The sequence below is a fragment of the Saccostrea echinata genome, unplaced genomic scaffold, assembly GCF_033153115.1.
Source record: "Saccostrea echinata isolate AGI-Se365-2 ecotype Australia unplaced genomic scaffold, CSIRO_AGI_Sech_v1 ptg000056l, whole genome shotgun sequence".
NCBI classification, from domain to species: Eukaryota; Metazoa; Mollusca; class Bivalvia; order Ostreida; family Ostreidae; genus Saccostrea; species Saccostrea echinata.
Genome location: NW_026889805.1, coordinates 21253865 through 21281452, shown reverse-complemented (window position 1 = coordinate 21281452; position 27588 = coordinate 21253865). Strand labels below are relative to the sequence as shown.

General features: G+C 32.7%; 2 protein-coding genes and 1 pseudogene across 2 annotated transcripts in view; 1 reads left to right on the top strand and 2 right to left on the bottom strand.

The window, feature by feature from the left end:
* LOC133173952 (uncharacterized) overlaps positions 1–27588 on the top strand; it is a 58782-nt gene that overhangs the window by 9902 nt on the left and 21292 nt on the right. The window contains exons 12-21 of the mRNA XM_061309015.1: positions 192–278; positions 2388–2453; positions 2531–2668; positions 3066–3188; positions 3283–3329; positions 3756–3886; positions 6010–6067; positions 6325–6421; positions 19611–19792; positions 21284–21386. Of these exons, the coding sequence (XP_061164999.1) occupies positions 192–278; positions 2388–2453; positions 2531–2668; positions 3066–3188; positions 3283–3329; positions 3756–3886; positions 6010–6067; positions 6325–6421; positions 19611–19792; positions 21284–21386 (1032 nt within the window). The remainder of the gene's footprint in view (positions 1–191; positions 279–2387; positions 2454–2530; positions 2669–3065; positions 3189–3282; positions 3330–3755; positions 3887–6009; positions 6068–6324; positions 6422–19610; positions 19793–21283; positions 21387–27588) is intronic.
* LOC133173791 (uncharacterized) lies at positions 8250–17262 on the bottom strand. The gene is made up of 9 exons (XM_061308836.1): positions 17214–17262; positions 16192–16951; positions 15849–15945; positions 15131–15272; positions 14730–14807; positions 14090–14223; positions 12943–12989; positions 12733–12850; positions 8250–8426 (listed from the first exon to the last, which is right to left on the bottom strand). The coding sequence occupies exons 2-9, from the start codon at positions 16938–16940 to the stop codon at positions 8289–8291; spliced, it is 1503 nt and encodes a 500-aa protein (XP_061164820.1). The 5' UTR covers positions 16941–16951; positions 17214–17262; the 3' UTR covers positions 8250–8288.
* On the bottom strand, positions 26390–26504 carry LOC133173992 (U2 spliceosomal RNA; annotated as a pseudogene).

Here is a 27588-nt window from a genome sequence, read left to right as displayed (position 1 = left end):
CGTGACCCCAGGGGGTAGGGCCAGTTTGGGCATTCAAATTTTAAATAGGAATATGGGCCTCTTGTTTGTGAATCACTTATTTTCCATTTTGTTCCTTCTCTTCAAAGTGATAAAATTTTAAAAAGTTATAAAACATGTTGCATTGATTTCTCTCTATATTTTCACCTGCAACTAAATCTGATTCCTTAAAGGTAAATAACCTACATAGCAGTAGAGATGAGTACAGTGACCTTCAACAGGAAAGGGAAGACTTACATCTGGAAGTTCAAAGACTCAGGGTATGGAGTTATGGAATCATTTTAGTCTACAAAAAAAAAATTCTACTTTTTTTTTAATAGAAGTTACATATTTATTATACCCCCGCAAACGAAGTTTAGGGGGGTATATTGGAATCAGCATGTCCGTCTGTCCGTCCGTCTGTAGACGAGATTTTGTCCGGACCATTTCTTGGAAACTGTTGCAAGAATTTCTCTGAAAATTTGTACACTTATTATTTGCTATATGAAGGTGTGCACCTGGTATTTTCATCATGATTGGATAATTTTTTTGCATTTTACAGGTGTTTTTTCATTTTTATTATGTGGTTTTGTCTGGATCTGTTCCCAGAGACTATTGCATAGATTTGTATGAAAATTTGTACACTTATTATTTACCATATGAAGATGTGCACCTGGTATTTTCAACATTATTTGATAATTTTTCTGCATTTTACAGGTGTTTTTTTTTTCATTTTTATTGACTTAGTCATTTCAGGTTCATGTCTAAGGTTTGAGACATAGAATCTAGAATAACTGTACAAAAATGTGAACTACAGCTTAAAACTACTTATCAGAACTAAAAAAAAAATCACAAAATATTAAAAACAGTTTTTACATTACACAGCAGATAGTGTAAATCTATTTGTCCCTTTGGAGTAATGAGTGGACATGCATCCAGTTAAAGATTAATTAATGAGTTCAGTGTGGGAAGCTGTGAGGGCATCTCTGACCAAGCAGTTCTTATCTATATCTCCTGGGAATTGGGCAGAAAGAAATAAAGATCTCTGTTGTCTAAGCCTCTTAATTGTAATTTATGTCTGTCAAAATACATAGTTACTGAAACCAGCCTTTTATTTTTAAAATGAGTTTGATATAAAGGTATTAAGATCAATTTGACTTTGTTTAATTAATTATGATATTTTTTTTTCAACAATCAATTTGCAGAGTGTCATGTCTCACAAAGATGACAGATAGCTGCAAACTATTTTTTCAGTGTAATTAAAAACACTGTAATTATTAGTATTGATGTTTTATTAGGCTGCGACTTAATTTCATTCATTTAAAAAAAAATATAATGAGTAATTAAATTTTCACTCTAATAACTCGGATCTGTTCCCAGAGACTATTGCATAGATTTGTATGAAAATTTGTACACTTATTATTTACCATATGAAGATGTGCACCTGGTATTTTCAACATTATTTGATAATTTTTCTGCATTTTACAGGTGTTTTTTTTTTTTTCATTTTTATTGACTTAGTCATTTCGGGTTTATGTCTAAGGTTTGAGACATAGAATCTAGAACAACTGTACAAAAATGTGGACTACAGCTTAAAACTACTTATCAGAACTAAAAAAAAAAAAAATCACAAAATATTAAAAACAGTTTTTACATTACACAGCAGATAGTGTAAATTTATTTGTCCCTTTGGAGTAATGAGTGGACAAGCATCCAGTGAAAGATTAATTAATGAGTTCAGTGTGGGAAGCTGTGAGGGCATCTCTGATCAAGCAGTTCTTATCTATATCTCCTGGGAATTGGGCAGAAAGAAATAAAGATCTCTGTTGTCTAAGCCTCTTAATATTGTAATTTATGTCTGTCAAAATACATAGTTACTGAAAACAGCGTTTTATTTTTAAAATGAGTTTGATATAAAGGTATTAAGACCAATTTGACTTTGTATAATTAATTATGATATATTTTTTTTCAACATTCAATCAATTTGCAGAGTGTCATGTCTCACAAAGATGACAGATACCTGCAAACTATTTTTTCAGTGTAATTAAAAACACTGTAATTATTAGTATTGATGTTTTATTAGGCTGCACATTAGTTTCATTCATTAAAAAAAAATATAATGAGTAATTAAATTTTCACTCTAAATGTTTAAGGAAGTTGTGAACACCTCTCACATCTAGAAAACATTAGTGATTTGGTACCTTCTCTGAAAAACCCAGCGGGGGTATTTGTCCCATTTGGACAGTTCTAGTTATTATTGTGAAGTGAATCCTTTGTATTTCATAAAATGATTAGATTGTTTTTATATTGTGTCGTTTTCATTGTTGTTTCTTGATTTTAACCTGGAAAGGATAGAGTGAACTGGTCATTGTTTATGTGTATAATTACAGTTAAAGCTACAGGAAAGTGAGACTGCTAGATGCCGGGCAGAGGAAGAGCTACATAACATACAGCTGGTAAGTTTCTGCACATATTTAATACATCTGTGAGTAAACACCAGATGTCCTGATTGCTAATTTTGACAATTCTACAGAAAGCCCAGGGTGCGATGAAGAAGGTGGAGATCGCAGAGAGAGCCCAGAGAGAGGCTCGGAACGTGGAGAAGGACTACGAAGAGGTGGTACAGCTTCTGGAGGCTGAGGTGGCCAAATTAAAGGAGGAACGCAAAACTGTGAGTACTAAAAGTACCTAATTGTCCAAGGAGAAGATACATGATTAGATTTAAATGGATTTGTTTTATACACATGTTTAATACTGTATACAGGGTTATTTTCACCCTTTCACACTTGCAGTCAAATTTTCCCAGTTTTATATTCACCCAGTCACAATTTTGTTTAAGAAATACTGTATTTTTTTAATTCGCCCCGTTTTAAATTCGCCCACTTGTGAGTAGGGAGAAAATAAAACGGGGGCGAAAGTTTCCCTGTATACAGTAGATAAAATGGATACATTATGTACAAGGTTTTGGTCACAGAAAATGTTTGCATCTAAGGAACCAACTGTCTTATGTATAATTATAGAAAGTATAGAAATATATTTATATTTGTTATATACATGTATAATTTCAGAATGTGACAAATAATGTAGATACACAGCAACAAATGACAGTGTTTTCCTGTCAGCTGAAGAAGCTGGAGGCAGAAAAGAAGACATATGAAGTAGCCACTGAAAAGCTGTTACAGTTTGCAGAGGTGAGATGATTCGCTCCAGGCCATGTTTTAACATACATTGTATTAAGTTACTTAATAAATAAGATAATGTATTTAATATTTTGTTAAATTTTAGAATGTGCATGAAGCAATGATGTCACAAGGAAACAATACAGGAGTAAAGTAAGTCTTGCCAAGTTAAAGCAATATGAGCTGCATTATTGAGAATTTTATTTTGCTGTTAAAATGTGCTGTTATGATAAATATTTATGTAATTTAAACCTTTATGATCAATTAAACTAAAATAAAGTATTAATTTTTTTGAAAGAAATAATTCTGTACTATAGAATGTATAGTATTGTATAAGAAATCAATATTGTACAGGACGACAAAAATGTAATTTTGCTTCAATCAAAGCTTAGAAATAGTTCTTCCATCACAAATATGAATAACAGAAGTTTATAAACATTCTTTTTTCTGTCATTGAACTAGTTAATTACAATATTGAAACAAAAATTTCTGACATCAAAGTTGCAGCTCATATTGCTTTAAGGTAACAGTGTGAAATTCACAATGACTTTGGATGTTAAATCTCGATATTTACTACAGAAAAGGTGATCCAGCAAGAGGCACTCGTCCACCAGCATACCTGGGCAGACATAAACAATCCAACCCAAAAGCTCTCGCTGCTGAGGCTAAAGAAGTAGTTTCTGCTGTCCGATCCATTATAGAGAAAGATCGTAAGTAGTTCAGGGATTTCCAAATTTTCATGCAAAAGAATCCATGTTATTAATGCATAAGCAAAAATTTTTGTATTTAAATGACATGGAAGTTCACTTGTACATGTATGTAAGGTTCAGAAAAAGCATTCAACAAAAAAACTATTTAATCAACATTTTTTGAAAACGTAGACTGCACTTAAATTGTTAGCTCCCCTGAGCTGAAAGCTCCTGAGCTTTTTAATTCACATCTTGTCGGTTGTTTTTGTCTGTCTGTCCGTCCATCCTTCTGTAAACTCATTTTTGACTTCTCCTCCAGAAACACTTGGCCAACTTCAACAAAACTTGCCACAAAGCATCCTTAGGTTCAAGTTTCTTTAAATCAAGGGCTGCTTCCTGTTTCAAGGGGAGATAATTAAGAAATAGTAAAAATTTGGTGGAATCTTGAAACTCTTCTTTTCAAAAACCACTGTGCCAAAAAAGTTGAAACTTATGTGAAACCTTCTTTACATAGTGTAAATTCAAGTTTGTTCATATCTTGACCCCTGGAGATAGGATGGGGTCACAAAAGGGGATTGAAGTTTTAGATAGGGCAATATAGGAAAAAATCTTCGAAATCTTCTTCTCAAGAATAGCAAAGTCATGTTTAGTCATACTGATATGGAAGCATCCTCATGTAGTGTAGATTCAAGTTTGTCCAAATCATGACCCCAAGGGGTAGGGAGGGACCACAATGGGGGATCAAAGTTTTACATAGGAATATATAGAAAAAACCTTCTCAAGAACAGCAAGACCAAGTTTAACATATTGATATGGAAGCATCCTCAGGTAGTGTAGATTCAAGTTTGTCTAAATCATGACCCCTGGGGGTAGGGAGGGGCCACAATAAGGGATCAAAGTTTTACATAGGAATATATAGGAAAAAAATCTTTAAAAATCTTCTCAAGAACAGCAATGCCAAGTTTAGTCATATTGATATGGAAGCATCCGCAGGTAGTGTAGATTCAAGTCTGTTCAAATGGGAGTAGGGTGGGGCCACAATGGGGGATCAAAGTTTTACATAGAAATATACATGTATAGGAAAATATCTTTAAAATCTTTAAAATATCTTTAAAATTATTCTTCTCAAGAACAGCTATGCCATGATTAGTCATATTGATAAGGAAGCATTCTCAGGTAGTGCAGATTTAAGTTTGTTCAATTCAGGACCCTTAGGGGTAGGGTGGGGCCACAATGCACTATCAGAGTTTAACATACAGATGTATGAAAAAAAGGGGGGAAAAATCTTTAAAATCTTTTTCTCAAGAACAGCAAAGCCCTGTTAAGACACATTGATATGAAAGTATCTTGAAATAGTGTAGATTCAAGTTTGTTCAAATCATTATCCCGAGGGATAGAGTGGGGCCAGATCTATAAAAATCTTGACACCTGGGGTAGGGTGGGGTCACAACAAGGATGACAGTTATACATAGGAATATATAATGAAACTAAATGTGATTTCTTTGCGAGCAGTGAGAGGACTCCCGTCCGATAGGATCTTGACGGAAATCAGTCAATTGGTGAAGAAACAACTATAATATATTTAGTTTAGAAACAGTGATATAAAATCGATCAATTTTTAAACTACCTTTCGGTTCTTTTTAATTCACTTCCGGTTTGACAGGAAGTGCTCGAAATGAATGTAAATACATATTGATCCTATAGGAAACTTCACTGAATATATTTTTATGAAAATAACCGGTTTGACAGGAAGTGCTCGAAATGAATGTAAATAACGGATTGATCATATAGGAAACTTCACTGAATATATTTTTATGAAAATAACCGGTTTGACAGGAAGTGCTCGAAATGAATGTAAATAACGGATTGATCATATAGGAAACTTCACTGAATATATTTTTATGAAAATAACTGTTTTTTGACTACTTCTGGTTTATATGAATTATTTTCTGGTCAAAATATTATGACTTGACACTCTCTTTAAGATTTTGTCATTAACACAAACTTTTGTTGGAAAAGGAAAAACATAAAAAATTCGAACTCCTGATGAAGAACAGCAGGGCCATATTGACTCAGGTGAGCATTTTGGCCCATGGGCCTCTCATTATGTCTTGCCAGTGTATATTGTAAACTTTATTATTCAGCTTTACCATATGGATGGGAAGAGGCATACACTGCAGATGGCATGAGATACTATATTAAGTAAGTATTTATACAAGACTATGATTTCATTTTTTCAGATACTATTTTACATAAACAATATACAGTATATATGGAATTCATGTTCAAAGGTTAAATATAAATGTTTACTTCCTTTAAAAAAAGAGACAATTTTTTTAATCATATTAAGACTCCAAAAGTTTTTAACTGCTGTTAAACACAGCAAAACATGTCAAAAATTAAACTTATTGTCGATACAGATAAGATTAATTCACTGACACATTCTTCTTTTTTATAAGTCATGTTACCCAGACAACGACTTGGTTACATCCTAAAACAGGTGTCCAGCACAATACATCATCTCACGATTCCAAACCAGCAAGGAAGCGGTCAGAATAACTGTGCCATACTTCCTCTTCTTATACATGTATTTATACATTGTGTCATTACAGTCTTTTTCATTAATGTCAGTCTGAACGATACACATATGTATGGATAATCTGTTTTACATTTTAAATGCAATAATGGATCATACATGTATTAACAAAGATTGCAATGTCTTGTTTATAATTTTCTGAACAATGGTGTATGTTAAATCAGCTATGCTAGTCTTCCAGTTTTCTCCATGTCTTTGTGTAACTCATCATGTGCTATATGGTTTTGTCTGTTCCCCTCCCCCCCCCTTTTTTTTATAAAGTTTTACCGGATAAAGTGGACTCAAAGATCATTGTCTTTTTAAACAGTCCTGTATCCATTTTCTCTGCTTTTATAGAAATTGCTGTTGAAAATTTTGAAGTGATAGATTTTATATATTTTTATATAGGAGTTCTGAAGATTTTCAGATTACAAGATGAAAATTTATCATTTAAATTGTGTAAGTTACCATGAAGCATGGTAATTTTTGTGTTATTTTGCTTTTCCAGAACTGTTAAGATTTATATTTTATGTCTCTATTTTCAGATTTTGAGTATGTACAAGATCTGTTGGTTTTTAGGGTTGTGATAGCAAATCTAGTCATGAGCAAAAGATATTTTACACTGATACCTCATATTGTCACACTGTTTATCACTAAAAGGATTTATTGGTGATGTTGATAAAATGTTTTGGAACAAAGCTTAGTTTTGCATTGAAAGAATGATTCACTTAACTTTGTTGAAATGTACGAAGTAGCAAATGAATGTATAATTTATTTTTTCCAGACTAGATGTCTGTGTCATTAATTTTTATCTGGGTGATGCGAAAATAAATTTCAAAATACGTGTTTATCACAGTATGCTGAATTGCCCACTTACTATTCACAAATATTTTATGCCTATACATGTACAAGGCATTTTTTTTCAATATTTTTTATACTACATGTATTGAATTACAACATGTTTATGCACATACACCAGACATGTTTTTATACAGCTTATTTACACTATTTTTATAAAAAAAATTTCATTTGTTTTTAACTTCCCACTAAATATAAATCTGGTGTATTGAGGCTCTTTAACATTTGATAGTTTGCCATTAAATAATTCTTCTCAAATATATGTATGTCTACAAGATAAATTTCATAAATGAAATTTTGAGTGTTAATTATATGAACTTGTAGAAAATTAGTTCCAACACTTTTCATATAAGTGTTTTGTCTCACAGATATTAAATTCACGGTTATAAACATTAGTTTCATTAATACCTTAGTATAATGTCTTCTATTTACCGGTTGTCATTGTTAGTAAATCTTTGTATATTGCTTGAAGGTTGTTGTAACATATTTATTTAGATCTTGTCATAATATTTTTGTTCCTCGTCTCTCTGATTTTCCTCCGTCCCATTCCACGATCAAATATGTCTAGGTAGAGGAAATAAAATTCTGTTGTGCAATTGTTCTTCTTATTTTAGTTTTCATATTGTAGAGTAGAAAACTTTATTAACCAAAGTAGACTTGTAGAAAAATTAATAATTTAACCCCACAAGATTGAGGCATATTGTTTTAAATCATTATGTTTTCTTATCAAAAGCCTTAATGAAATTTGATGACATACATGTATAAGATTTAAAGACTAATTAAGGCCTGCCTCGAAGATTCAGGTCAGGTAATAATTAGTCTACTTCTTCATGCATCATACAGATACTTTTGTCTCGATAAAAGACTACACCACTCAAAAAAAAAATAACTGTACCTTAAAATGGTGATAAAGCAACATATAATTGGGAAAAACAAGACATGAACAAAATCAATAATAATGCAAATTTATTACTGCACTTTGAAAACATATTAACTGGCAGATAGTCTGTTTTTACTGATTGCTCTTGAAAGGTTAAGTCCTTTGAATAACTGGTCCTCAATGGTTTCTGGGTCCTCTGTTGCCCTTGGTAATGAACGAGCAATGTCTGCTATCAAGTTTATTGAATCCTATAAATAAAGATCATGACAATATTGCATTTGCCACAGTGAGAAAATGTGGTCCCAAATTTTGTTATTGTTCCTGTATTAAGGGATGCACATTCCTCAACAAGGAACAATAACTCTTGAAATGAGGCGTTTTATCAATAAGTTTAACAAAATCAATGACAATGATCATAAATTCATGCTGAAATTCAAGGAAAACTGGCGATGAGTAAACAGGTCATTTAAAGTTTTCCTATTAGAAATTTTAAAGGAAGTAATACAAGAGCTATGTAGTACATGTAACAACAACACCGTTTAATGATACTGTGAAGTTGTGAATGTAATTTTTACCACTGAGTCATAATTCTGTGAAATCACCAGTGCCGGGGACAGACAATTTCGCTTCATTATAAGTGTAATTCATTATATCCATTAAGTGTTCAATATATTTTAAAGTCAAGGGGAATGAATATCTCTTTGCTATAAGCATCAATTATAGGCGTGTTTGCTATAAGCATGTTTTACTGTAGATGACTGCATCCATTAATGACATGATTGTATCATTGATCAACCAACATAATAAGCACTGTACGTAAATAAGTGTGGGAAATATGAAGTTAACAAACAGTAATCAATATCAAAAGTCCATTGGAATAATGAAATTGGGAGCAAAGCAAACACAGACCTCTATAGCATCAGAGATGTGATCAGGTGCCCTGGAGGACTAAGCACAAGTAAGACAAGTTTTCTTATGAAAAAGACTCTTATCATTATTTGATAAATACCCCAATGCAACCACATTCCACAACTTACTATTCTGAATCTATGAGTGTGCTAGTTATCATACAATTTATCATTCTGAATCAATGTGATAGTTATCCTACAACACACCATTCTGACCATATGATTATGATAGTTATCCTACAACATACCATTCTGACAAGAGGATTGTAATAGTTATCCTACAACATACCATTCTGACCAAATGATTGTAATAGTTATCCTACAACATACCATTCTGACAAGATGATTGTAATAGTTATCCTACAACATACCATTCTGACAAGACGATTGTGATAGTTATCCTACAACATACCATTCTGACAAGAGGATTGTAATACTTATCCTACAACATACCATTCTGACCAAATGATTGTAATAGTTATCCTACAACATACCATTCCGATGAGAAGATTGTGATAATTATCCTACAACATACCATTCTGACAAGAGGATTGTAATAGTTACAACATACCATTCTGATGAGAAGATTGTGATAATTATCCTACAACATACCATTCTGACAAGAGGATTGTAATAGTTATCCTACAACATACCATTCTGACCATATGATTGTATTAGTTATCCTACAACATACCATTCTGACAAGATGATTGTAATAGTTATTCTACAACATATCATTCTGACAAGACAATTGAGATAGTTATCCTGCAACATACCATTCTGACAAGATGATTGTGATAGTTATCCTACAACATACCATTCTGACAAGATGATTGTGATAATTATCCTACAACATACCATTCTGACAAGATGATTGTGATAGTTATCCTACAACTCACCATTCTGACAAGATGATTGTAACAGTTATCCTACAACATACCATTCTGACAAGATGATTGTAACAGTTATCCTACAACAAACCATTCTGACAAGACGATTGTGATAGTTATCCTACAACATACCATTCTGAAAAGATGATTGTAACAGTTATCCTACAACATACCATTCTGACAAGATGATTGTGATAGTTATCCTACAACATACCATTCTGACCAAATGATTGTAATAGTTATCGTACAACATACCATTCTGACAAGAGGATTGTAACAGTTATCCTACAACATACCATTCTGACAAGACAATTGTGATAGTTATCCTACAACATACCATTCTGACAAGAGGATTGTAACAGTTATCCTACAACATACCATTCTGACAAGATGATTGTGATAGTTATCCTACGACATACCATTCTGACAAGATGATTGTGATAGTTATCCTACAACATACCATTCTGAAAAGATGATTGTAACAGTTATCCTACAACAAACCATTCTGACAAGATGATTGTGATAGTTATCCTACAACATACCATTCTGACCAAATGATTGTAATAGTTATCCTACAACATACCATTCTGACAAGAGGATTGTAATAGTTATCCTACAACATACCATTCTGACCATATGATTGTATTAGTTATCCTACAACATACCATTCTGACAAGAGGATTGTGATAGTTATCCTACAACATACCATTCTGACAAGATGACTGTGATAGTTATCCTACAACATACCATTCTGAAAAGATGATTGTGATAATTATCCTACAACTCACCATCCTGACAAGATGATTGTGATAGTTATCCTACAACATACCATTCTGACAAGACGATTGTGATAGTTATCCTACAACATACCATTCTGACAAGAGGATTATGATAGTTATCCTACAACATAACATTCTGACAAGAGGATTGTAATAGTTATCCTACAACATACCATTCTGACAAGAGGATTGTAATAGTTATCCTACAACATACCATTCTGACAAGAGGATTGTGATAGTTATCCTACAACATACCATTCTGACAAGAGGATTGTAATAGTTATCCTACAACATACCATTCTGATGAGAAGATTGTGATAATTATCCTACAACATACCATTCTGACAAGAGGATTGTAATAGTTATCCTACAACATACCATTCTGACCAAATGATTGTAATAGTTATCCTACAACATACCATTCTGACAAGAGGATTGTAATAGTTATTCTACAACATATCATTCTGACAAGACAATTGTGATAGTTATCCTACAACATGCCATTCTGACAAGATGATTCTGATAGTTATCCTACAACATACCATTCTGACGAGATGATTGTGATAATTATCCTACAACATACCATTCTGACAAGATGACTGTGATAGTTATCCTACAACTCACCATTCTGACAAGATGATTGTAACAGTTATCCTACAACATACCATTCTGACAAGATGATTGTAACAGTTATCCTACAACATACCATTCTGACAAGACGATTGTGATAGTTATCCTACAACATACCATTCTGAAAAGATGATTGTAACAGTTATCCTACAACATACCATTCTGACAAGATGATTGTGATAGTTATCCTACAACATACCATTCTGACCAAATGATTGTAATAGTTATCCTACAACATACCATTCTGACAAGAGGATTGTGATAGTTATCCTACAACATACCATTCTGACAAGAGGATTGTGATAGTTATCCTACAACATACCATTCTGAAAAGATGATTGTGATAATTATCCTACAACATACCATTCTGACAAGAGGATTGTGATAGTTATCCTACAACATACCATTCTGACGAGATGATTCTGATAATTATCCTACAACTCACCATTCTGACAAGATGATTGTGATAGTTATCCTACAACATACCATTCTGACAAGACGATTGTGATAGTTATCGTACAACATACCATTCTGACAAGAGGATTGTAACAGTTATCCTACAACATACCATTCTGACAAGACGATTGTGATAGCTATCCTACAACATACCATTCTGACAAGAGGATTGTAACAGTTATCCTACAACATACCATTCTGACCAAATGATTGTAATAGTTATCCTACAACATACCATTCTGACAAGAGGATTGTGATAGTTATCCTACAACATACCATTCTGACAAGAGGATTGTGATAGTTATCCTACAACATACCATTCTGACAAGAGGATTGTGATAGTTATCCTACAACATACCATTCTGACAAGATGATTGTGATAATTATCCTACAACTCACCATTCTGACGAGATGATTGTGATAGTTATCCTACAACATACCATTCTGACAAGATGATTGTGATAGTTATCCTACAACATACCATTCTGACCAAATGATTGTAATAGTTATCCTGCAACATACCATTCTGACAAGAGAATTGTGATAGTTATCCTACAACATAACATTCTGACAAGAGGATTGTAATAGTTATCCTACAACATACCATTCTGACAAGAGGATTGTAATAGTTATCCTACAACATACCATTCTGACAAGAGGATTGTGATAGTTATCCTACAACATACCATTCTGACAAGAGGATTGTAATAGTTATCCTACAACATACCATTCTGATGAGAAGATTGTGATAATTATCCTACAACATACCATTCTGACAAGATGATTGTAATAGTTATCCTGCAACATACCATTCTGACAAGACGATTGTGATAGTTATCCTACAACATACCATTCTGACAAGACGATTGTGATAGTTATCGTACAACATACCATTCTGACAAGATAATTGTGATAATTATCCTCCATCTCTCTCTGTCTGACTTCTCGTGTTTTTAATCGAATGAAATTCCTTTCAGCTGCTGCTGCATCCAGGGACAACTGATGGACTCTGAAAAGTGATAATGTTTACAGTAAAACTAATAGAATTTTGTTTTAATTTTTTCACAAAGAATAAGTCCGTTCTATTTATAGAGTACCTACCTACATTCTCTGCATGTTATGGGATCATGAATTTTGGTCTGTGCTGCCTGTAAAATACAATAAACATAGATAATCAAAGATTATGATGCTATCCTCAACAAATATTATCAATGGACAATGCAAAGTCTCACAATAAATGAATATTCTGGTAGTATACATTCTCAAATGCAACATCCAAGCAAGTTTGGTTACCAATGGATTTAGGTTTTTCTGGAATTGGACTTCCTCCTAAAACTTTAATATTTAATGTAGATCAGATCCAGCATTTGAAGCAGGTAGTGTGCATCTTTAGACACACCATCTATGAAAGTCTGGTCACCGTCGTGTTCACAGTTACTTAAAAATGGACGTGCTCCGAAAAATTTTACCCATCCACTCATCCAGGAAATGTAGGTCAGATCCAGCATTAGAAGCATGTTTGGTAGTGTACATTCCTAGTTGCATCATCCATGCTTTTTGGGTCACAATAGAGCTTATGGTAACTTTGGAATAAACCTGCTTCAAATACCTTAACCTGTTCAATTACCAGAAAAATAGGTCAAATCCAGCATCCAAAACATGTTTGGTAGTGTGCATCCACAGATGCAAAATCCATTAGAGTTTTATCTAGGTAGGGCTGACAGTTACTTGGAAATGGACTTGCTCAAAAAACTTTAAACACTCATCCAGAAAATGTAGTCAGATCCAGCATCCAAAGCATGTCTGTTAGATTGCATCCTTACATACATTATCCATTCAAGTTTCATCATCATAGGACTTACTATTGCTCCTAAAACTTTAACTGGGGCACCAGTGTTGATGACAACACTGGGGTTCATCTTGATTTTGTGGAGGTAAGCTAAAAAGTCATTTTTTTAAGCATAAAAAATGTTTCAACAGTTTTAAATCTTATACTTTCAGGTTGACCTGCTGTCTACTGTCTTATAATTGTATGAATCATCATTTAATACATAATACCGGTACAGTAATTCCTTATCTTTCTTTTCAAATGAAAACAAAGGACTATTATGCTTTCCTTTCCTGTTCATTTTCCTCTTCAATCACTTTCTTAATCATATCAGCATCCATAATAACTAAAAAAATTTCATCAACTTCTAATTCTGGCATTTTAAACTACAAAAACAAAATAGAAGATGATAGAATATACTTTTTCCATGTCATGGATGAAATTGTGCAGTTTAAGTTTGTCCAGTATAGCAGGATGGACTCCATAGTCTGAGATGAGGTGGTTCTTCTTACACTCCCACTGATTGGTCACTTCTTGGGGTCTCTGATCTTCTCCTACAAATTAAAAGGTTACTATATTACATCAGAAAATGTTGGATTCTTTTGCCTTATTCATAAAAGCTGTCAACAATGGATATGGAAGTGACAATTTGGTTAGTTGCATTGCTTTTTTATGATTATTGTGGCTAATAAGGATTATACTTAGTTTTACTGACTATTTTTCTACCATGGTTCCATGATTATTTAACTGCACTATAATTCATTATAAATTGAACAACATGTCCTTAAAGAATTTTACCTCTGCATATTTGATAAATACATGTACTCAATCAACTTTCCAACAATAATCTAGTTGTCCCAAATTTGAATGTTTTTGGTGGTTATTTACATGTAACTGCACTACAATTCAATACAATTCATTTTACAACATGTCCTTAAAAAAATTATTTCTGCACATTTGATAAATACATGTACTCTTTCAACTTTCCAACAATAATCTGTCCCAAATTAGAATTTTTTAGCTTTATTATCAATATATAGGGTAGCCATAGAAGGAATACCTCTATTTAACTTCTGTTTCAGTAACCTTATCTTCTTCTTCATGTATCTCTTGGAGTGTTTGTCAAGTTCCTCATAATCTGTTCATAAAATTGTATTTTAATTTATTTTCCACCATACTAAAGAGACAATAAATCAGAATTAATAATACAATAGCACAAGCAAAAATATCACATGGATGATGAAAGTCATCGACGCAAACCAGTTTTGAGTCCACAAGGTAGAGAGAATTGATGTGAATCACCCGTCACAGGCCGTGGGTTACATGTACCGACGATGGATGAAAGTAAGTTATTACTTAAGTAATTTTTCATAATTTCACTAAAGTCTCTGTTTTTTTGTTTTGTTGTTTTTTTTATCTGTGGTTTACAATAGTTAATTTGCATAATATGCTAACACTCACCTGGTCCTTCAAGCTCTTTATCAATCAATGCTGAAATGTCAGAGTCTCTCATTGGTTTCTGTTTAATATGAGTAACCATGGCAGCAATAAACTCCTCCTCTGCTTCTTGGCTGATTTTCTTTAATTCCTCTGCCTGTCTAATCTGTTATAATAGATATATGTATGTTGTTATTTCGTTAAATTTACAGCTAACACAAAATTGTATTCCATCTTAAAAACAACAGAACTGTTATATAAAACATTCTTAAACAAATCTAACAATTTGCTTACAAAGAAAATAAAAATTTAATTAAATGAAATTAAGCTTTTCTAAGAGGGATCAAGTGTGCAATATGTCCTTCTGATCATCATATGACATTTTGACATTGTTAAAATAACACTCTGAGACTCAAGTTGCACAAGAGTGTGCACATGTTGCAGTTGCCATAGGTGGCTCAATTACTGTAGATGTACTTTTTTCTGTATGGTATTAATTTAAGCTATGTACGCAGTCACAATTTTTTTCCAGAAATTTGTCACAGTGTACATAAAATGCATTAAGGAAGTATAATGATAATCCAAGAAATCCGCATAATTTTCTACCCGCAGATTGATTAGAAAATTGCGATTCCATGGAAATAATCCTGTGAGAAAAAAATATGCTTACAATATTCTGTCTTACAGCAATCAAACATTGTACAATTTTTAAATTTCCTCCTTTAAGATTCTCATCACAAACCTTTTCTGAGGAGTCCTCCACACTTCCTAGGGACAAAAAGGTATCAGTGTAATCTGTTTTTAGGGAAGTACTCTCCTCAAAATCTGCAATATACTCTCTAAAAAAAAATATAATTTTAATATATAACAGCAAGATAACAATTATGGAGCAAAATATTTCTTTTTTTTCTTCTTCTTCAAACTTTATCATATCTGTTTACACTATACAATTCTTTATTCTTCAATCATTTTCTTGCTGGGATTTTATATACATGAAATCTTTATTTCACACACATTCAAGAATATATATTCCAATCGAACATCTTTGTAGAAGATTTCTTTTCTAATTTATTGCTATATATTACCTTTCAGATTCTGAATCAGCCTCAAAAGTTACAGAATAGGACTCAGGTGTTGGCGATGCTGATGCAACAGTTTCCTCCAAAGATTTAAATGTGCTTGACTGAGTCATTGAGTCTTCATTGAGCGTGTAGTCTGATTCGTCAAATTCATGAGCAGTAGTGTCTCTTTCTGAATGCCCAGTTGAGTGGAAGGTGTCTGAATAATCATATACAGTTGATTCCTGGTCACTTTTAGATGGTCTCAAACTTGATTTGTTGTCAATGAATTGGGAATCACTTTCAAATGTGTTGGAATATAATGACTGACTAGATTTAGTTTCTGACAAGGAGGGTAATTTTTCAGTAACTGTAACAATTTTTTCACTTTGATCATACTCTGATATACAAGTCTCAATTTCTGTTATGGCCCTCTCAGTCAGAGACTTGACAGTGCGACCAGTGAAAGGAATGTCTGTTGTTGACCTGCCAGTAAAAGGAATTTCTGTATGAATTGTTTCAGTAATATCATTTTCTTTGAAACTGATCTGGCTTTTTCTGGGAGTTTTCTTCTGTTGTTGATCCCCTCCTTGAAATGCAGATTCACTCATAAATGTGTCTGAATAATATCCCCCTTGTGTTCCAACGCCACCATCTGACTCTGAATAAAGAGATGAGGATGGTGGTGTTCTTGGACTTCTCGTAATACTCCCAAAAACTGGAAGTGCACTCTTTGTAGGCTTCAAAGGTGTCTTAGGATGAGATAGATACATCATTCTTTTGTTAACTGAAATAATAAAAGTATAGATTTCTATTAAAATGTATGTAAAAGGAATATACTACATAGGCCTTTGATTATATTCTGTTGCAGAAAACTTTTATAAAATGTCTGCTCTTTCATATCATTATCAGATATATTCCATCTTGACAAAATGACAGTCATCAGAAATTTGCTACAAGCTGGTCTCTGAAATGTAACATTCGAAAAAATATAAATTCTGTTTAGATAATATGATTTAAATTTGCAATAGTTAGCAGACATGTAATACATGTAACAGCTAGAAGTTCGAATATCCTCAATATGCTAACGTTACATGTTGCCGCTTGCGCACTGTGGGGTTTCATCATCACAATTATTATCATGTATTATTATAGCCAATCAACTAATATATTCCTGACACTTACTCTCTTTTCAATAAGATTTCCAATATGATGAATATCCTTTGTTTTTCGTTGTTATGATGCCTATCGATTCTGTTGATAGTTTGATCGTAAATTTATTCGTATCATTCAACGAATGTCAGACACCTCGGCCCATTGACATTTCGGCACAATGAAATCTTGGCTCAGACGGGTCGGGCACATATAAGAACACCTCGGCCCAAGCAAAATTTCTAGGGCTGGGACGATACAACTTTTTCTATATCGATACATATCACGATATTTGAGCCACGATGCGATATATATCACGCTATGTTGAATTGTTTATAAAATGTTGTTGTTTTTTTGTATAGAAATATGAACAAAACATTTCTTCACAAATAAGAATAATTTATTCAAAGAAGCTGTATAATTATCTGTTGTAAAACAAAATCATTTTACCCATGTGATATTATTCATTATGTATTTCATATTCATATTTATATTTAGCATATTTATTTCATATATTTAACCCAAAATGTAAAATAAACAAAGAAAAACATAAGTCAGAATTTTTTGGAGATATTCTATATTTCTTCATACGTATCGATATGCGTATCATCCTCACATTGAATCGATATCTCAATATATCGTCCCAGTCCTCAAAAATTTACATGAATAAATTACCCCCCCCCCCCCAAAAAAAACTAAAAAACTTCCTCGCCGGAGCACATTAACGATATTCAAGGAATGAGAAGACAATGCATGATAAACAAACAAAATGCCGCGGTGCATCCTTTGGTATTGGTGACAACAGGGGGCTGACTTAATTCTAGTAATTAACTTTTTTTAAACAAGATTAACGGTCGCAACCATGACATTGCTGAGAAAAAATGACATTTTCCAAAAGACATAGATGTAAATGAAAAAAATTAATCTAATTAAGTTGGAAAAATAAAACGATTATCTATCAAAGACCCTTATTTTTTAATTTAAAAAATCGTTTAATCGTCAGAAAAATTACACCATTAATATCAATTTAAAATTCCTGATCCGCGCCTGTTTTCAGTACAATTTTTTTTTTTTTCGAATGCTGGAATTTGCCTGTCTTAAACCGTACAGCATCAAAAAGTGGACTGCAAATTAAGCAGCTTCCAAATGAAAATTTACATAGTAAAACCTACATCAAAAAAAAAAATCTTAGAAAAAGTGCCCCACCCCACCCGCCTACTGCGGGCCTGCAGAGACAAGTGACTTTGTTTGCCTCGTAATATTTTCTTTTTAGTTGGTAAAGTTTGAAATTCCAATTTTGAAGTTGGTAATTCCAACTTTAATCTTGGCTTTTCCAACTTAAAAGTTGGCTTCAATTCGAACTTTAATCTTGGCTTTTCCAACTTTAAGGACATACGCAACGTTAATGTACCTTACATACTGATAATTTTTCAAGATATTCTGAATTTAAGATTATAGTGCCATCAAATGTTCGTAGACAAAAAATCAACAATGCATTACCAGGGGTTTTGAAAAGATATCAGTTGATGAAAGTTCTTGTATAATTTAAAGAAAAATATACAAAAATTTCTAAACATATATTCTAGATGCTTTGTTTATCCAAACTTGTTTTAGAAGAAGTGTTCAACAGCATATATAGACATTAAAATGTAGCAGAGTTCTTTTAAGTATTGGAACTCTTCAACTCCAGGGGAAAAAGACAATAAAGTTCAAACTATGTTGCGTATGTCCTTAATCTTGGCTTTTCAATCCTTCTACGGCTTTATGCGTTATATATAGGATCTCGCATGGTTTGTGGTTGGACATGATTTTTAATCCGAGTTGTGCGTTTTTTTTATCCCTGAGCCTTGTGACATCGCAACCGTGGATATGAAAACGATATCTTATCAGCTGTATCCACTGTATGTGATAAATAGAGGATATTCAATGTTTTGTAGATGAATATGGAATTTATTTCACGAGTGAAAATATCAAAAAATCCTGTCTCACGAGTGAAATAAATTCCATATTCATCTACAAAACATTGAATTTTCTGTTTATTACATTTTCTTTGATTTTCCCTTTGCCTCTGTCTTTTCTTAACACAGTGTCAAGCTAGCATCAAGATGCTTAGTTACTATCTCTATCTTATGAAAGGCCAGAAATTATTTTTTACTTACTTTGATATCCTTTCACACTGTGAGAGAATATCTTTTTTGGTATCCTTTCACACTGTGAGAGAATATCACTTTTATTCAATAAATAAATCACAGTATTTCACAGTTGAAAATGTAATAAATTCAGATACTTTGTAGCTGGCTCGTGTTGCCGTTTTATACACAGGCGTGGATCCAGGAATTGAAGTTGGGAGGGGAGCACAAAAAGTAGGCAGGCAGTCTGGGGGCTTTGAGGCCCCCAGTGGGTCAAGGGCAAAGCTCTGGTGGGGGTCTAGGGGGCGAAACCCAAAGAAGCTCCTGTATTCTAGAGATTTTGTAGGGTAAAATGAGGTCTACCGAGTAGACATTTTTATTTTTTTTTTTCAATGAAACTATGATTTACGCCAACTTTGACAATTTTAGGGGGCGCACACTGGATACGCCCCCTTAAATCCCCCACTGATACATGCAATTACTATGGAAAGAAACGAGTTATTTATAAAGATGTAGGGCTTATAGTTACTTAGAAATGAGACCTGCTCCAAAAACATTAACCTGGTCATTCTTTAGCTGAAATTGCACCATCTGAAACCTTGACTGGTACAATGAAACACACTAGAAGCATCCTCCATGCATCTTTGATTAATATTGGGCATAGAAGTACTTGAAAAGAAATCTGCTCCAAAAAACATTCAAGCTTTATGTTCATATATAAATACTGTATATATTATTACATTTCTATATTAGTGTATTATCTTTCCCCAATAATTTGGATTTTCATTAGGGTCATTCACTAACACAAATTCACGTAGATTGTATATCCTTCAACACATTTTCTTCGAAGTGCTTTTCAGTGCAACTTTTCTACATAATACTTATTACTGGGTAATGCATGTTTTTTCAAGTTTTGTATTGCTTACAATAAGCTACCTCCATATACGCTTCCTTGATTTTGTAAAATCCTAGCTTCCTGTTTTCCATTACACAGTCACTTCATAAAAAAAGAGCACTTGATATCACTTGAGTCACTTACAAATCAATGCTGAATTTTTGTTTTAAGAATTCATGTAATCAATTTTCCTAAAATTAATCCCTATCAAACCAAATCAATCCTGTTTTCTGGGTCTGCAAAAACTGCACAATTATTCAAAAGAAAAAAAAAAACCCTTTCATGGAAACCTTTTTCTCCCACTGAAAACCATTTTTTGTTTTCTGAAATAAGTGACTTCACTCATGGAGATATCTCTTTATTATAGTTTACAAATAAATTGTTATTAAGTAAAATTTCTTACAACTCTTTATCAAATACACTATACAACCAATACCTCCTGTCAGTGTCAGAAACATATTAACTCTCACCAAAGGACACCAGGACATATAACAGATCAGGAAAAATAAATATATACTCTAGGAAAAATTTGGTCCACATGTCACAGGTTTAACAAAATAAAATACAGTTCATGAAATTGAGAATAAATATTGCCAAGACAAACTGTAAAACAAAATTTTGAAAACATAAAGCACTATGATTAACAGAAACATATTTTTGGTTCAAGAATGGTAAAAAATATTATTCCAACTTTCAATATCAACACTCCACAAATCTATATTGCTTAATAATGATAATCAATATTGTATGGCAGTGTTAATGAAAAAAGGTACAAACTAATTAATAGTTTTAATCATATACAAGCTTTTGGTGTTAATGTCAAAAAGTAACACTATCTGTTCATATACACATAAACATTCTGATAATATACAGAGAATGAGATTCCTCATGCCCTGAATCTCCAATGACATGTAAAACTGATGACCGGACAAACTGCACTAAGTATTGGATCACAGCAGATTAGACCGGTTCAGACTAGTTGTCACCTCCTTCACCACAGAGGTCCACTCGACTTCCCTCCTGGCGGTGCTAGAACTCGGGAGGAAGTGTGAGGTGCCTGCTGTACTGGCTGACTGCCCTCATCACCACGTTCCTTAGTCTACAAAATTCACACCGAGATTAAGTCCACAAAATTCACAATTAGATTTAGTCTACAAAATTCACACCAACATACTTTCAAATTGAGGATGAAGAAGCCTAGCAACATTCAGTTTTCCATGATTCCCTATATTTTGCAAACAGGTACAGCTTTTCTTACACTTTGCACAGCACTTTTTCAATGAAAATTTTACCCTCCCCCAAATCAACCATAGTTCAAAGATTATAATAATTTGTTATTTATACAAGAACTGTATTCTTGAGAACCTGCAGGGATGGAGAAAAGCAGTGACATCAGAACTATTTTTATGCTGACCTTATACCAGTGTTTTAAGAGTGTCATACCTGTTGTGCCTCTCGTTTTCTTCTCTCCTCTTCCTCTGTTTCTTGTGGCTTTTGAGGAGAACCTGCTATTGGCTCACCAGTGATGGGGTTGAAGGCACCTGTAATTACACATGGTGATTAAATAAGTTTTGTAGGCATGTTAGAGTGAAAGAGATAAATTTTGAGTGGGAATTTAAAAAAAAAAAATCTTAAAGTGGTAATGATTATGTTTCCTGTCCAATGGAATCATAATACAATCAATTTGGTTTTTAATGATATTAATGTTTCTTTTTATTTAGAGATGCTCAAATTGAATCCTTGAATGATTATATGCACCAAAATATAGCTAGCATATTGTCATTGCCGTATACTGTTACAAGAAAAATACAATGGCAACAATTCACAGAGGCATCATTTCTCACAAATTTCTCTTTTTCCCAGAGAAGTCTTCATATAAATATTATGGTAGGTATCATTTATGTATTTTAACCTTGAACTTGTTGAAAGCAGCAGCTAACTTGGCAATTCTAACCTCAATATGCCTTGTTTAGTTTTCATAAACTGAAAAATGTTTCCATGGCAATATTTAAATTTATCTTTATTCAAAAGTAACTATGTTTGTCCCAGCAAATATTTTAATTTTTTTTTTTTGTCTAATTGTTACTGCCACACATACTGCAATATAAGAATTTTTGTTGTTTGAGTTAGGGGGGGAGAAGGGGGAGGAGGTGTTCACAGGCTTGAAAAGAAAGAGGATGTACAAGGCAAGAACAATCCCCCACTTTGAGACAATATATTTCTCAAATTTTCAAAGTTCACGGAAAAGTTACATTTTCTAAAATTATGTTTTCAGTAATGTAATCATCAACATATTTGATTCATTTATGATACTGAACGACTTATTAATTGAACATTTGTCTTTAAAGTTGATTGTTAAGCATGTTCAGTAGAAAATGGGGGTTTGTTCGAGTCGTAAAAATGATTTTTTAATATGAATGGGTCAAGTCTCCATTCTTCATTACCGTTTAAATAACAGAAAAATAAATGTAAAATATATTTCATGTTTCAAAACGATGCAGTCTGAACCCAGTCTATATGAAAATCGAACACTTCTGAAAAATATAGCTTCATCAAAATTGTTTATTTAAATCACACTGACACACACTGAAGACAAGCAGACCTCGTAGCATAGTAGTTAACACGTTCAGTCTTATGCCTAACCATGAAATTTGAAGAGAGTTCGAATCATGCGTGAAGCTTTTTTTTTTTTTTCCTTTTTACATACCTTAAAAACATAAGTGAAAGTAAAGAAGTAAATATATGAAAAATGATATTGACAATACAAAAATATAACTTTTCATGAATTTTTAGAATCAGAAATGTCTTTTCTCAGAGCGGGGTATTGTCCTTGCCATGTACGCCTCCATTCTTTAATACACAATAAAACTGCCCTCATAGAGGTGAACAAAACATGAAAATGTCAAGTAAATGATTTCAATAAATAATGTCATAAACTACACTACAAATAATGGAAAAACAGAATGTTAAAAGGTCATGCAAAAATCACACAAAGAAAATGTGAAATGAACTTCACAGTTTTAACTAGCAAACTAAAAGACAGAAAATAGACACTTCAAGGATTACATGTATTATGAGCCAGTATCTAAATCTATTTCACGCAATACAGTCAAGAAAAAAAAAAAAATCTTTACTTTCAGAAAATGACAAATTTCCAATGGATTATCAAGGTACAACATACAACTGCTTGTAAGCTGCATGCATAAATTCATAAACTTTTAACCTGCAATATAAATTAAAGAAATGACTGAATATTAAACACAGATGAATTAGAAATGAATTTGATTGACTTGACTGTATGAGGTAAGTGACGTGTGTGAGTCATGGAAGCTGTTCAACAAAACGGCAGGACATTTTGTGATCTATTTTTTGTCTTGTCATGAAGTTGAAACAGCAACAGACCTACAAAGGTGCTAAATAGAAAGCAGTCCACACTGATCAATAAATACTTGTCCATCATTACCCATGCTGGAAGGGTGGGACTGAGACCGTTTTCCTTTGACAGGATTTTCATCTTTCCAATCTTCAAAGCCAGCGTATGCTTGGCAGGTGATGGGATTATAGGTAGAAACTGAATTGTATAAGGTTCCAAATGCAACATTTTGCAGAAGTTTTACATACATGTGTGCCTTGATTTTCAACTTTTATAAACAAAATTTCAACCAAAATTCATTTTTTCTTTAATTTTAGCCATCTGGCTACCTTGTTTGATGTTTCTTCTCTGGGGATCGCGTTGGGCGGCATAGACAGATCGGTCATACTCTGGAAATTCTTCACCTTATACAAAACAATGCATGCTTTAATCCTAATATTTAATCATACATACAAATAACTGAAAACACTCTGTTATGAATCATGCATAATTTATCTGGCAAATTAATTTAGTTACGTGCAACAAACATCTCTACTCCATATAACAAATGACTAACCATTCATTTCCATATTGCTTAATTAATGAATAGTAATTGAACAAGGAGAAGTTTGCTTTAAAGAAATCTCTTTTATCAAAACAATTTGGTAATGTGCATGCATATATTAAAGAAGGGACCCATCCACTATAAGGCAATGTATGGCACACTACAATTACTATTCCCTTCTTGTAAATTTTTCATTGACTTTACATTTTGTTTTATAATAGGTTACAAACAATTTGTGCAAAAAAGACATGTCAAAATTTGAAAGAATCTTACAATTTTCCTAAAATTTAAAAATAAAATAATAAAATCATTTCAAAACAAGTCAAAGAAATAACACTCATTTGCATAAATAATTCACTTGAAAAACAATTATGAACTTTTAATAGGCAAAGAAAATTACTGCATATATAAAAATATATATACACCAGCATTACAACTGAAAAGAAATACTTCATGAAATCATTAGGTTGTGTGCAAATATTTTTTTTTAAACAACTTTCTAAAAATTTAATTTCAATGGATAGACATCCTATTAAAAATAAAAATTCAACTGAGGAAGTATTTCAAACATCTCTGTTTATTGATTTCATTTACAAGAAAATCTGTTCTTACTTCTAGTACCAGGTATTTCCTTTACAGAGTTAGAATTGGGAGTTCTAATACATAAAGCCTATCAAAACCAATAAAGAAAGAATTACCTTGTTTTTATATATAAAGTCATCAGAAGCAAACACAAAATTATTTAAAGTTGTATATCTATATATATATATATAATCAGACTAAAAATATCATTTTCTTTCTCACAAACTTGACAATTCTAGTAAATGCATGTATATGAACCATGCAACCAGTTTCAATAGCCATCCTTTAGATCAGCCAAAAACAGTATGCAAATAAGCCACAACAACAAACTTCAAATTAATGTAATTCAACATAAAAAATATACCCGACTCAACTTCTTAAAGAACTGAGTTTCATACTACCTTTTGTTTTAACCACTCCTTAAATGAAATAAAACAAGGTGTACACCTAGTAAAGGGAAACACAGCATTGAAGAAAGCCTTGCACCCCCAATTTGTGAATCTGCCAAACAAAATACAACATCTGGCAAGTTAGTAAATATTCAATGATAAAATCAGGAGCCCACATTCTAGTTCTTTTAGCTAGAAGGCTAGAAAGTGAAGCAAATCATGAGTATTGTGATACAATAAAGTATTTGTACCTACAATTATAATTAACACAGGGAAGGGTTTCTTCTGTAATTTGAAGGGAGCCTTAATTGTGATTTTAAATACAGTGTCTAACTTCTTAGGGGGAAAAAACTAAGAAAGACTTAAAATAGATCTATCAATTTGATTAAATATACCACAAGTAAAATAAGACCAGAATAGGAAGAAGTACTACATTTGTAATATCTATATATTGTTTACAACACAAAAAATGAAATCCCATGCCTTTAGAAGAAAAATAACCTTCTCCTTTAATTGATAATCTGCATAAACTGTATAAACAAGAAATAAAGATCCCAGATAAATATATCCATTTCTGTTAATTAATTGTGCTAATGAAATGGTTAAGCAGACTCAAAATTAATATATAATATAAAACTTTTAACAATATTGCAAGCTAGCATAAAAACAGAAAGAAGGTTACTTTTGAGGGATCTGGGTATTGGGTGAATCTCACATTTAGAATTCTGTCAGTTAAAACTGAAACGTGCCATAATTTGTAAGAAAAACCATCAATACTGAGTTAAAGGCAAACTATATAAGTAACAAATATCAATGTGCAAGAAAACAATCATTTCTAAATGTGAGATGCTTGTTTTATAGATTTTAATTTTCTATCTAATCTATGACAATAGAACACATTGCAATCTTACTTCGATTTCGACCTGGGTCTGAAAAGCAATAGCATTTAATGTGTTACTTGTAAGACACACACTTAAATTTTATATGAAAACCAAGTCAAAAAAGCATAGTCAAAGCACAAGCTTTCTGTTTTTCCTTTAAGACAAATTTTAAAATGAAAATTTCAGTGTAAAAAAAAAACAAACTAAAATAGTTCTTTTTCTTTTGGATATTTAATTTAATGTAGTATATTTAATGCACAATTGGGGCAAAAACATTAATATAAAATAGGAAACTGTAAAATTGTAGTTCCCATATAGGGAACATATCAGATATTAAGCTGATAAGAACAGATACTACGCTGTGATCTTAGCTATTAACAGCTCTTAAAACAAATATTAAAATGAAATCTTTAGTCTTTACCATGTTGAATGCAACAAAAAATTTAATTTCACAGTATCAATTCAAAAAGTGGTTTCTGGCATATATGATTTGGATAAGACCTGTACACAGATATAATGAATTTAGAAACACAAAAGATGAATTTTGATTGAATGTTTGTGAATTTGATCACAGTGATACACACTATCTTAGTGTCCACAGAATTTGCTCTTCAGTGAATGACAAGGGCACTTCAAACTGTGATAAATTTGTGGAAATTTACAAAGCTGTGATAAAAGTCCCCTTAATTTCATTAGTGTCATTTAACAAAGCAGAATAATGTTAAAATCAAACACTAGATAACCACCTAAAAAAAATAACCTGTCAATATATTTTGCAAACTACGAGAGAGTCAGGTTTAGTAGTTACCAAGTGTTGTAAAATCTACAAGTTTTAGAGATTATTTATAAGAATGAATGAGAGATGGGCTTCATAGTTTTTATCATTGACTAGATCTTTACCTTGTCCACGCCTCTTGTTCTCTGCTCTGGTGTTTGACCCACTGTCAGTGGTTGTGGAGCCTCCAAATACATTGTCCCTAGAATTGTCTGCAGGTCCACCTCTTCTCTTTCCTTTGTGTTCTTCTACTGGTTCTACAGGTCCTGTCCCAAAGATGTCATTGGACTGTGGCCTGTTGGGGGTTCTCTGAACTGGTTCTGCACCAAAGATATTACTGGACCCTCCTCCTGGTGGTCTTAACACCCTTCAAATTTTAAATAAAGTATAAGCAAAGCGTGTTTAGACAACAGTCATAATGAAAAGCCTTTCTATCAACTAGCCCAAAGGCTAGTGCACATGCAAACTTTACTAGCCCCTAAAAAAATTACTACCTAGCACTGATTGTAATCGCATATTGCCATTGGTCAAACTCTGCTATAACTCTTAATTCCTTTTTGAAGGGTTTATACTCTTAATTTCCATTCTTTTTCAGAGGGTTCACCAATTTCATCATCTTTGCTAGCCAAAGGGGGGGGGGGGAGAGAGAGAGAGAGAGAGAGAGGAAACGATTTGGACACTTGGCTACTAGTGAATATGAAATT

Excerpts from the sequence above, each read along its gene's own strand:
- LOC133173791 (XM_061308836.1), bottom strand. The coding sequence starts at position 16,940 with ATGATGTATCTATCTCATCCTAAGACACCTTTGAAGCCTACAAAGAGT. Across the intron at positions 14,808-15,130 it reads TAAAGAGCTTGAAGGACCAG|ATTATGAGGAACTTGACAAA; the intron begins GTGAGTGTTAGC and ends TTTTATGAACAG. Across the intron at positions 12,990-14,089 it reads TCATCCATGACATGGAAAAA|GCAGCACAGACCAAAATTCA; the intron begins GTATATTCTATC and ends TGTATTTTACAG.